This window comes from Zea mays, chromosome 6, assembly GCF_902167145.1.
Source record: "Zea mays cultivar B73 chromosome 6, Zm-B73-REFERENCE-NAM-5.0, whole genome shotgun sequence".
Lineage (NCBI taxonomy): Eukaryota > Viridiplantae > Streptophyta > Magnoliopsida > Poales > Poaceae > Zea > Zea mays.
Genome location: NC_050101.1, coordinates 172,124,782 through 172,137,029, shown reverse-complemented (window position 1 = coordinate 172,137,029; position 12,248 = coordinate 172,124,782). Strand labels below are relative to the sequence as shown.

At 54.4% G+C, this 12,248-nt stretch overlaps 1 protein-coding gene across 2 annotated transcripts; it reads right to left on the bottom strand.

Moving 5' to 3' along the window:
• Positions 1–7,258: 7,258 nt before the first annotated feature.
• On the bottom strand, positions 7,259–11,919 carry LOC100191510 (periodic tryptophan protein 2). Of its 2 annotated transcripts, none has more exons than NM_001136942.2 (7): positions 10,609–11,853; positions 9,829–10,080; positions 9,644–9,736; positions 9,104–9,475; positions 8,220–8,564; positions 7,909–8,136; positions 7,259–7,806 (listed from the first exon to the last, which is right to left on the bottom strand). In NM_001136942.2, the coding sequence occupies exons 1-7, from the start codon at positions 11,803–11,805 to the stop codon at positions 7,636–7,638; spliced, it is 2,658 nt and encodes an 885-aa protein (NP_001130414.2). In that variant the 5' UTR covers positions 11,806–11,853; the 3' UTR covers positions 7,259–7,635. The 2 variants fall into 2 exon arrangements, 1 of the variants encoding a protein (NP_001130414.2); XR_004849911.1 differs by having other exon boundaries at positions 7,273–7,806; positions 7,909–8,036; positions 10,609–11,919.
• Positions 11,920–12,248: the final 329 nt, after the last annotated feature.

The following is a 12,248-nucleotide window of genomic DNA, read 5'->3' as shown; positions in this document are numbered from 1 at the left end:
AGCATCAGGTCCGAACAGGCGGTGGCGTTCTTCACCAACATCATCCATCGCTTTGGGGTCCCGAACTCCATCATCACTGACAACGGCACCCAGTTCACCGGCAGAAAGTTCCTGGACTTCTGCGAGGATCACCACATCCGGGTGGACTGGGCCGCCGTGGCCCACCCCATGACGAATGGGCAGGCAGAACGTGCCAACGACATGATTCTGCAAGGACTCAAGCCGCGGATCTACAACGACCTCAACAAGTTCGGCAAGCGATGGATGAAGGAACTCCCCTCGGTGGTCTGGAGTCTGAGGACAACGCCGAGCCGGGCCACGGGCTTCACACCGTTCTTTCTAGTCTATGGGGCCGAGGCCATCTTGCCCATAGACTTAGAATACGGTTCCCCGAGGGCGAGGGCCTACGCCGACCAAAGCAATCAAGCTAATCGAGAAGACTCACTGGACCAGTTGGATGAGGCTCGGGACATGGCCTTACTACACTCGACGTGGTACCAGCAGTCCCTACCACGCTACCACGCTCGAGGGGTTCGGTCCCGAGACCTCCAGGTGGGCGACCTGGTGCTTCGGCTGCGGCAAGACGCCGGAGGGCGGCACACGCTCACGCCTCCCTGGGAAGGGTCGTTCGTCGTCGCCAAGGTTCTGAAGCCCGGAACGTACAAGCTGGCCAACAGCCAAGGCGAGGTCTACAGCAACGCTTGGAACATCCAACAGCTACGTCGCTTCTACCCTTAAGATGCTTTCAAGTTGTTCGTATGCCTCGTTCCCACGCAAAGTTTAGTCATCAAGGAAGGGCCAGCCTTGCCTCGGCAAAGCCCGACCCTCCCTCGGGGGCTAAAAGGGGGGAACCCCCTCTGCGTCAAAATTTTCCTCGAAAAAATTTCTTTTCTGCCAGAGTGTCTTTCGTGCTTTTCGACTACTTCGAAAGTGGATCCTGAAAACGACGGAGTACACGTAAGCAGCCAAGGCTGACCGAGCCGAGGGATTCCTACGCCTCCGGGATACGGATACCTCACTCATCACCTTCTGCGATAAGTAACTCGCGCTCGGATAGGTGATTCCGCGGACCGAACAAGTCTTCACGCTCGAAAGCTCCTCTGCTGAAACGATTTTTTGGGCCTTCTCGACTGCGTCGGTGACAGAACCCTATGGACGAGTAAGAGTGCGCGTAAGCGGCAAGGCCGACCGAGCCGAGGGATTTCTACGCCTCCGGGATACGGATACCTCACTCATCACCTTCCGTGAAAAGTAACTCTCGCTCGCACAAACAATTCTGTTACCAACAAATAAGTCCAGATACTCGAAACAAAGGGAAAAGAAACGCAGCTTTACAACACGACGATGGTGAGTTTGGGCCTCGGCGGCCGCAGAAAACACACACTACAAGATAATTCGATCCTGCAGGCTCGGATCTTGACAATTGAAGGGAGCAGCAGCACCCTCGGCGTCAACTACACCTTCGGCGAGGTCCGACCTAGCCTCGGACGGCGACGCGGTCGGAGGATCTCCACCACGAAGGATGGCATCAGCACCACGCCCGGGCCATCGCCGCCAGGGGCTTCTCCAGGAATCCGGCTCGAGCAGACGGCTCGGTCGGTCACCCCGAAGCCTCAGCCAGCTGTCCCCCGAGGACATCGGCTCGGTTTGTGGCCTCGGCAATTCAACTCCGGCGTCGGTTCCGCCAGTGGACGACCCAGCCAGGCTCTGGCCGAGCAAGTCTTCTTTCCGAGCCAACTCGGCCTCTGTCCGTGCTCACACCGCTACCTTCGGCTTCGGCTCATTGAAGAGCAGCCGAGGGTTCATTTGACTAAGCAAGAGAAGCCTCGGACAGCAAGGCCGACCGAGCCGAGGGACTCCTACACCTCCGGGATACGGATACCTCACTCGTCACCTTTGCACGAGGCAACTCACGCTTGGTGAAGCGGTTCAGATAGCCGACAGGCGAGTCTTAGTGCTCGAAATGAGGAAAAAACACGACTCCATGGCGAAAATACATACATGTTCAGGCCCCAACAACCACAATGAACAAGACACCGACACTCAAGGTGCCATTACAAACGGAACTCCGGTTCCACCTCCGCGGGTACGAACAACCCCACACGATTGGGGGGCCTGCAGAGCAACAGAAGGCCGACGGATGGCCCACCGTCGCCCGCTCCAGCAGCAGCGACATCGACCCCCGCTACGGGTGGCCGAACTGCAGCAGCGATGGCCTCAGGGCGGACGCCGCTGCAACCTTGCCCTCGCCCACGCCGACGCTCGAGGGGCGAGGACAAGTACAAAGAGCCGGAGGCCCGAAGCGCGGATGGTGGCGGTGATCCCGTCGGCGACAGGGACTTCTCGAGCCGCCTCCACCTCGGCACCGACGACAGGAGCCGTCAGCCCACCGGCAGATCCCCACTCGGATCCTCCCGGACGAGCGGAGCACCGACCTCCGCGCGGAGGCGTCGTACCGGTGCAAAGGCAGGACAGCCCCAGAACACGAACGCCGCCCTAGCAGCGCGCGACGTCTTGGGCGGTCGTCCCGTGCGCGCGGCGCGACAACCGCCCTTGCGGCGGGAGGGGGCACTGGGAGCCAAGCCGGCGAGCCCAAAGCGCTGAAGCTGACGACGCCCGCCGTCGACCAGCCCCGTGTTGTCAAAGTCCGCCCCTCTCGTAGGGCCAGTGAGCGCCCTCTCCCTTGAATGCTGAAGGGGAGGCTGACCCACGAACCCGCGCGGGAGGTAGGGCTCCGGCTCAGCCCGGCCTCCGCCCCAGCAAGGATGATGAACATCCTTGAACCGGAGGGCGGGACCAAGATCGCAGCCCGACTTGCTTCTCCCCACCCAGGGACTAGCGGTCACCGTCTTGGGTGACCGCCGGCGAGGGGATGCGGCCGGGCTGCATGATGAAAATCCTTGAAGTCGAACGATGGCTGAAAGGTACCAACTTCCACGAAGTTGCGTTCCTCCAACAACAAGGCGGAAGGATTGCGGGTGTTCCCCATCCGGGGGCACGGAAGGTGGAAAGACACGATCCATAAGGGAGCGCGAAGACATGGTCGCCTTTCAAGGGGGTCACCCTCCTTTTAAAGGCAACTCTCCCTACTCGCGTCCCCAGCCGTCGCGGGCTGAGTCTTCTCCAACACGCTCCAAGGTCCTCCCCCTACGGCGCGGGGGCTGGGTCCCACGCGTCATGCAGGCTGGCCCAGAGCAGAAGAAGCCAAACTGCCGTGCGCGGTGCATGCAACTGCCCAGCGGTTACGAGCATTCCTCCACTTTCGCCCAGACCGGTGGGTGAAAGGGCGGACAGCCATGCAGTCGGCATGCAACCGCGCCAAGTGGGCGCACCCCTTCGACTCCAACGCGCCCAGCATGGAGGCCCAGGCCCACACGTCACGCAACCGGCGCGCCAGTTGCTACGTGCGAACAACTGCACCGCCACTCGCACCACTATCGCGCCTCCTCGACTGCGGAACCAGTACCGCGACTCGAGGCAACCCTGTGTATGACCCAACAGCGCCAGCCAGGCGCATCGATCACGGGCCAGTCAGCCGCGGGAGAAGGCGCGACGGTCGATGCGGCCAAAAATGGGCCAGCAGTAATGGCGGTGGCAGGCGGGCAGAAGCAGCGGTCACGTCGTCAGCCAAGCTCACGTCACCTCGTGGGACAGCGAGAGAACCCTCTCTCACGGTGTGAAGACGACGCATCCGTGTTCCGTTCCTCGAACGGCCCGCGCACGCGGAACGACTGCCCCGCGAACCACTTGCCCTGTCGCATTAACTCCGCGGCGGGACAGGCGGCGCCTTTGGTAGGAGAAGCGAGCGACGCTTCACCTTCGCCATAATGACCGCGTCAAAAAAGATATGCCACGTCATTCGATTTCATATCCTTTTCTTTTTCCTCTTTCTCTCTCTTACAACAGGGACCGGGAAAGGGGGATACCCCAAAAGGGATCCTTCTCCGTGAAGGAAACAGGCCCCGAGCCTCCCTACTGATCAGAGGTTCAAAGGCTGGCCCCTCGGAGGGGTTTAACAGCCGCCTCAGAGCGCTTGGGATCCGCGCCCACTACTGGTCAGAGGTTCGAAGGCCGTCCCCTCGGAAGGGTTCAACGGCCGCCTTAGGCCACTCGGGCTCCGCGCCCACTACTGATCAGGGGTTCGTAGGCTGGCCCTCGAAGGGTTCACAACCGCCTCAGACACAGAGCGAGGGATGACCCTGGGTACGTTCGATACATAACCGAGGCTCGGGCTACGCTCTCGAGGTACCCTAGGACATTTCCGAGACCAGCGGGAACGATCTTGTAACAGAATCCCATCAGAGGGAGGCATCGAGCCCTCGGACCCCGTCGAAAGGGGACCGGGTCCGGCAGATCACCCGCAGGTACTTTTGGAGCGCGCCTCTGGGCCTCTAGCTGACCCCTAACAAATGGGGAACGGGCGTCCACTCGGATTACCCGTCAGCAGCTCACTGGAGACACCATGTTCGGCGCCCTCCAAGGGCAACATGGCGCTTTTCCCCCCTCCTCCTTGCGGAAAGGCGACGCAGGGGCGTATGTAAAAAAGTCGAGTCTGTCCTTGACCGTCCTCTCGCCCTGTGCAGAGGCTCGGGGGCTGCTCTCGCAAACCCGGCTCCGGCCAAACCGTTGACAGCGTCAACATACCGGCCCGAGAACTTGGGACCCGACCGTGCACCCGGGCTACGACCAGCTCGCATGAGGGAACAACCAGACCAGCCGAAGCATTGCGTGAGGCATTAAAACCTCGAAGGAGTCAAACCACTCCTCCGAGGCCTCGGGGGCTACACCCGGCGGGTGCGCTCGCGCGCACCCACCGGAGCAAAACGCAACCGAGAAAGGCTGGTCCCCTTGCAAAAAAGTGCGACAAAAGCCTCCAAGCGAGTATTAACACTCCCTTCGAGCCTCGAGGGCTACTGTCGGGGAACGTAATTAGGGGTACCCTCAAGGCTCCTAAATCTCAGCTGGTAACCCCCATCAGCACGAAGCTGCAAAGGCCTGATGAGTGCGACTAAGTCAAGGATCGGTCCATTCAAGGGACGCGATCGCGCCTCGCCCGAGCCCAGCCTCGGGCAAGGGCAGCCGACCCCGAAGGGTTTACGTCTCGCCCGAGGACCCCCTACGGCGACGAACGCACCTTCGGCTCGCCCGAGGCCCAGTCTTCACCAAGAAGCAACCTTGGCCAAATCGTCACGCCAACCGACCAAATCGCAGGGGCATTTAATGCAAAGGTGGCCTGACACCTTTATCCTGACGCGCGTCCTCCAGTTGACAGAGCCGAAGTGACCGTAGTCACTTTGCCGCTCCACTGACCAGTCTGACAAGAGGACAGCGCCGCCTGCGCCGCTTTGACTGCTGTGCCACACAGAGTGAGGCTGACGGCAGCCAAGCCCGGCCCCAGGCGCTATGGGAAACTCCGCTTCGCCCGACCCCAGGGCTCGGACTCGGGCTTAGCCCCGGAAGACGACGAACTCCGCTTCGCCCGACCCCAGGGCTCGGACTCGGGCTCAGCCCCGGAAGACGACGAACTCCGCTTCGCCCGACCCCAGGGCTCGGACTCGGGCTCAGCCCCGGAAGACGACGAACTCCGCTTTGTCCGACCCCAGGGCTCGGACTCGGGCTCAGCACCGGAAGACGACGAACTCCGCTTCGCCCGACCCCAGGGCTCGGACTCGGGCTCAGCCCCGGAAGACGACGAACCCCGCTTCGCCCGACCCCAGGGCTCGGACTCGGGCTCAGCCCCGGAAGACGACGAACTCCGCTTCGCCCGACCCCAGGGCTCGGACTCGGGCTCAACCCCGGAAGACGACGAACTTCGCTTCGCCCGACCCCAGGGCTCGGACTCGGGCTCAGCCCCGGAAGACGACGAACTCCGCTTCGCCCGACCCCAGGGCTCGGACTCGGGCTCAGCCCCGGAAGACGACGAACCCCGCTTCGCCCGACCATAGGGCTCGGACTCGGGCTCAGCCCCGAAGGACGACGAACTCCGCTTCGCCCGACCCCAGGGCTCGGACTCAGCCCTGACATCAGCCGACGGTCTCCGCCTCGCCCGACCCAGGGGCTCGGACTCGACCTCGGCCTTGGAAGACAGACTCGACCTCGACCTCGGAGGAGCCTCCACCTCGCTCAACCCAGAGCACGGACCGACCACGTCAACAGGAGGCGCCATCATTACCCTGCCCCAAGCTGACTCAGGCTACGGGGAACAAGACCGGCGTCCCATCTGGCTCGCTCCATCGTACGAGTAATGATGGCGCCCCGCACGCTCCATGACGACGACGGCTCTCAGCCCCCTTACGGAAGCAAGAGGACGTCAGCAAGGACTCGACAGCCCCGACAGCTGTCCTTCCGCCAGGCCCCGACACTCCTCCGACGACCACGGCATCACACGAACCGGGTGCCAAAACCTCTCCGGCTGCCATGATGACATGTACTTAGGGCGCTAGCTCTCCTCCGCTAGACACGTTAGCACACTGCTACACCCCTATTGTACACCTGGATCCTTTCCTTACGCCTATAAAAGGAAGATCCAGGGCCCTCTTACGAGGGTTGGCCGCGCGGGGAAGGACGGGACGGCGCTCGCGTGAGGCCGCTCGCTCCCTCCCGCGTGGACGCTTGTAACCCCCTACTGCAAGCGCACCCGACCTGGGCGCGGGACAAACACGAAGGCCGCGAGATTTCACCTCTCACGCCCGTCTCCCTCCGACTTCTTCCCCCCTTCGCGCTCCGTCTCGCGCCGACTCATCTGGGCTGGGGCACGCGGCGATAATTTACTCGTCGACCCAGGGACCCCCGGGTTCGAAACACTGACAAATGGATACAGTTGCATTGCAGACATCAAAATTCATATTAGGATTTGCTCATTTTTATTTCAATCTATATAGATTGGAGGAGATTGGATGATCCCCTAACTTTCCGCAATTCCGTCTCCATATAGCATAGAAATAATCAATACATATGGCATAGAAATAACAGAACAAAAATTTATGGTGCGGATATCCTTGATGTACCATGTGTCAAAGCCGCACAGTCGCACTAGATCCAAAGAGGTCGCTGGTGGCAGCGGGCTCGGGCCTCGGGGGGCACGGCGGCTTCGAGGGGCGGCATGTCACATGTGCGTAAAAAAAACCTCGATAACATTTGGAAGTCCTGCTCCCTAATTCAGCACTGACAAATTACCAATAAGCCATAAGCGGCAGCAAAGTTTTGCCAGGCTCTAGAAATTCCACGTAGCAGATAAACTTCAGAAGATCACAGCAAAAAAAAAAACAGGAGTGAATATAACATGTTTCTTCTATTTGATTCATGACAAATATCAATTTCCAGTTCTGGTCCAAACATTTGATAACACGGTAAGTTACATAACTTTAATCGTTCCCGACATTTTTTTTCTCTCGTTTCACTGACAAAACCAGACAGCTCAACTTTCTCCAGAGGATCGATCATGTTACATTGTTGCTTCAGCTCAGTAGTTCTGAACACAACAGCCACTGCCCAGAGGATTAAGCCCGGATGCCAATCCCCCTAGAGGTCCAAAGCAGAACTGCTCAGAGCTCGCATGCGTCTGGGTTTGCAAGCACAACAACCTCCTATAGAAATCGTCAGGGAGATCGGTGCAAAGATATTTTCCAGCACAACCTAATTCTTCGTACCAGCAGTGCAAAGATATTTCAACAAGTACTCATTAGAAGAGCAAGTATCTGCCAAATCCTGATGTAGTCTTGTTATAGACTTCTGCAATGATTTCAGAGAAGGAAGCAAAGTTCTGGAGTTCTGTTGAATATAGTGGCCATGAACCTTACATAGCTCCTGTATGATAAAAAGAAAAGAATGAGACTGATATATATATATGGTATTATTCACCAAACTATCGGTATAATCGTGGGAAGAAAATGAAAATGAAGATGATACCTGAGACCACAGGAGGATAAATTCCAGATGGGGACAACTTTCCAAGAGACTAGCGAAAGTATCAATCAATCTTTGGAGATACTTGTAAGGAATTGCCGAACAAATTGCTCTCACATCGGCTGGATCAACTGCGAATATGCACTTCTTAATCAATAAATCCTCATTTAACCGAAGGCTAAGTATAAGGGCTCTTTGTTGTTGGTTTTCTGCAAGAGCTTCCTCTACTTTCTACAAATACCAAGCACATAAATTAGAAAATTAATTAGAGTAAGTTCAATAGGTAATACACAACAAGGGCATGAAGTCAATACCTCAGGCGTAACGTCGATGTCGAGGTCCGTTGGATCAAAAATAAATGATTCATCAACTGAGTACAATAAAACACCATCAGTGGTCGCTGCAGCAAACGATCTTCCAGTTGGAGCAAACTTAACACATTTTGTCCGAGCCATGGGTCTTCCACGATTTGCCATTGATCCAGGTAAACCAAGCCCTAAGTTTCCTCTAGTATGTCGATCAATTCCTTCTTCAACATCACTGTCTTCATCGTCAATAAGATCTAGTGCACCACCATCTGTCATCTTCTTTGAGTTCAGAAAATCAAGAACTCCATCCAATGAGAGATTGCGAGTGATCTGGAACCTACGCAACAGCACCTGCTCAAAGAAACACATTAAAACAAGGGTGATTACTTGTCTTACAACGCACACCCCCATATGCTCACCATTCAAAGATGCCAACCCACAATGAATGTCATTTCATGGATCATGTAGTTTCAGTGGTGGTACATAATGGAATTTCTCTAGATAAAATGAAAGATCTCCAGCATTATTTCAGACCAAGATATGTTTACAAGCAAAAAAACATCAAGATCACGTGGTTCCGTATTTTAGACTAAATGTATGTTCACCATAGCAAATATAGAAAAGTCAGACTATTACAGCTTCAGATTTGGGTTCCTAACTAGCTGTTGATTTCACTCAGTTCATGGCACGATGACAACATGTAAATATTTCAAAAGTTAAGCAGAGAGACAGAACATTGGTTAGAGAAAAGTAGTAAATGATATCCAGAAAGTATCCAGAGAGTATTCAAAATGCAGGATCAAAACTGTAGAGTGAAGACACACTCATAGCTGTTGGTAAAACTATGCTTCAATGTACAAATACAATCATGCCAAGAAAGATTTACTGACCTGTTCTCCAACATCATACATGCAAATATATTTGGTGTTTCCTCCAGCTAAAATAGAACTTCCATCAGCAGAATAGCACAATGTTGTGAAGTACTTTCCTATACTTGTATTAGCTGCAGATCTCCTATCTGTCATGAGGCGACCCCCAGCAATATCCCTGCGTCCCTCAATGGTATACATCAACAAACCATCAGATGGATCCCAGAAATGAATTAGGCCATCTAAAGTACTGCATGCTATCTGCCTTCCATCAGGTCGATAAGCTAAAGTAAGAACATCGTGTGAGTGCTGAAAAGTTTCCACTGCACCCTTGCTCTCAAAGACATCCCAGAGGCGAACAGTTTTGTCCCATGATGATGAAGCCAGAATAGCCTACCAAACAAAGCCCAGTTATTGCTTTGATGAACTTACATAACATACAGAACAGAAAATACTGAAATGTAACAAAATGTTCCTGCAGAATCATAAAGTAGTGACTTTTGTAACTAATTGCAGTTCTAAAAAGAAAGTCATACAAAGTATATCAGAGCATTCTCTTACATTAATTGGTGAAAACATTAGACCATGCACTGGTCCTTCATGACCACTGAGTACATCCAACAATCGACCAGTTTTCATTGACCAAACAAATATCTGCATGAAAAAGTTTTGGTTGTCAAGGAAGCTTGATGTGAAGCACAAGACATGAAAATTTGAGGGAATAAAAGGTTGCTGCATACACACACCTCAAACGAATCAAGTGTTCCAGCACATATGACTTCTCCACTCTGGTCTGCGGTTAAAGAAACAAACTGCCTAGGTGAAGGGGTGGTAAATGTCCTGAAGTTGCGATAGCGAAACAAATCCCATGCTCGAATAGTCCCATCAAGGGAGGCACTTAGAAGAGAATGGTTATTGGCCATAAAATGAACCGCAGTTACAGCATTTGTATGCTCCGAAAATGTTATGAAACAGAACCCAGATGAAACTGTCCAGACCTGCAACACATCAGCTACATTATCAAACTTGCTGTGCAGGACATTAACACTAACTACATAGATTTCTTAAATATTTTAGCAAAATTAATCGCCAAAAACTGATAGTTCATATAAGGTACTACTCTTTCGTTTGAATAAATGTGGTATGAGTAAGCAGCTCAATGAGACAAGGACAGAGAGAAGCAAAGTTTCTCTAGCTAGCCGCGTCATGTAGGGTGGTTAGCCCCTCGGGCGCCTTTTTGGCATCTCATTGGCTAACCTTCTTGTACATAATGTTCTTTGTCTTAATTGAGCGCAGAGCACCTGCCTTTTTTTAAAAAAAATTGGCTATCCCACGAAGCAGTAGATAGTATGATCAGTTAAAAAAATCGTCATGACATTCAGTTTCCAATGGATTGAGAAAAAAAAGAGTGCATATCAACAATTCATGTGTGATGAGATTGTGTTCACGCAAATAATGAAGATCATGCTAGCAAAAAAGAAGAGCAGTCATGATTGAGATCATAAACGATATCACTTAGCACACACCTTGACTTTGTTATCATCAGCCCCAGTGGCCAATATCTGAGAATCTGGTGAGTATGCGATGCAATTCACATCAAAGTAGTGTCCCTGCTGTTTCAAAATGTAGCTCTCTGACCGCCACTCCCACACCAGAAGCTGCCCAAGTTTGGCACATCCAAAGACAAGCCAACTCCCCGAACTGTTGAAAATAGCAGTGGTGATCTTCTCCCTTGATATTGACAACAGATGGAGGCACACAAAGTCTGGCATCTGGTACAGCCCAAATACTCCACTAGAGAATCCAACCACCACCATGTCGAGTTCTCGGTGGTAATCACATGCTGTTAACTTAGCCGGTGACTGCATGAAGAAATGCTTTTCCCGCAGCTCCCATTTTGCCAAATGCAGCATAGTGTCTAGTCCCTCTAATTCTCCCAAAATCTTCCTTTTCCTGCTCCCACCATCCAGTTCCATGGCATCGACGACATTTTGTTTTGACCCCTGCTCTGGCGTCCCTGGTGATGGCGGAGGTGAAGTATCATTTTCCTCATTTCCTTCCACCAAATCCCATGTAAAGATAGCTCCATCCTTGGAGACTGTATAAACCCCCTTGACTCTCCTTGTCTTCTTGTCCGTGGCAAAGAAGGCACCCACGACAGCCGCGCGATGGCCAAGGAAGAGGAAAGGCTTGCCTCCTAGTCCCTTCTTGACAGGCAAGAGCCGAGCTGTTAAGTCCTTGCAGGACGCGAGGAGGAACGCAGAGTCCGGTGACCAATCGAATGCTGTCACGCCAGCGGCGAAGCCCGGGAAAGTGCGGAGGAGGTGGAAGGGGAAGAACTCCCTGCGAAACCCCGGGGAGCGCCAGATCTGCACGACCTTCCCGACGGCCACCGCGATGAGCTGACCGTCGGGGCTGAAGCGGACGGCTGATGGCGCGCCCTTGAAGGAAACGCGGTGGAGTACGGCGCGGCGGCGGAGGTTGGCGTAGAGCGCGCGGCCATTGTCATCGGCTGCGAGGAGGAAGTCGCCCGAGGGGGAAGTGGCGAGGCGGGTGACGTTGGATGAGGACTCGAACGGAAGCGTGAGAGACGAGGAGGCAGTGAGGTCAGTGGAGGCCACGCGATTCCCAACAGCGGAGAGGAGAACGGGTGAGTCTCCCGCGAACACGGCGTCGCCGCCGCGGTACGGCGCGCCGAGGAGGTTCTGGAAGCGGTAGTTCATGGCGGGAGAAGAGTGAGGGGGGAGCCAGTCGGGTTGGCGGCAGCCTAGGGTTTGGGGGGGCTGGCTCGACGACGAGGACAGGGTTTTCAGTTTGGGTTTTAGTTGGTTTTGAGTGGGGTGTGGCTTTTCTGATGGGCCCAGCTGTTTTCGTCGGCCTGGGAAAATTTGGCCCAATTTGGCACTTGGCACCTAGTAGGCCTTTTATTTTGCAACAATTTCATTCTATTCTACTCTCTACTCCTAAAAAGACGAAACGGGAATCGTCCACAACGACATGTGGGTCTTGCTCCGATCATCTGCTGGCCGCGCCCTCCTCCGGTTCGCCATGCAGGCACTCCCGGTCTCCACATCCTGCCTGCCTCATATCGCCTATTCTGTTTCCTCTCAACCACCGCCGTCGCGCCTATTAAAAGGTCTCCATTAGGGTTTGATTGGGATCGGAG

Bases quoted from the DNA above. Each gene is read 5' to 3' on its own strand.
- LOC100191510 (NM_001136942.2), bottom strand. From the start codon at position 11,805: ATGAACTACCGCTTCCAGAACCTCCTCGGCGCGCCGTACCGCGGCGGC. The intron at 9,737-9,828 runs GTGTGTGTATGC...TTTTTCATGCAG, and splicing joins GAACACTTGATTCGTTTGAG to ATATTTGTTTGGTCAATGAA. The intron at 8,137-8,219 runs GTATTGACTTCA...TGGTATTTGTAG, and splicing joins ACATCGACGTTACGCCTGAG to AAAGTAGAGGAAGCTCTTGC.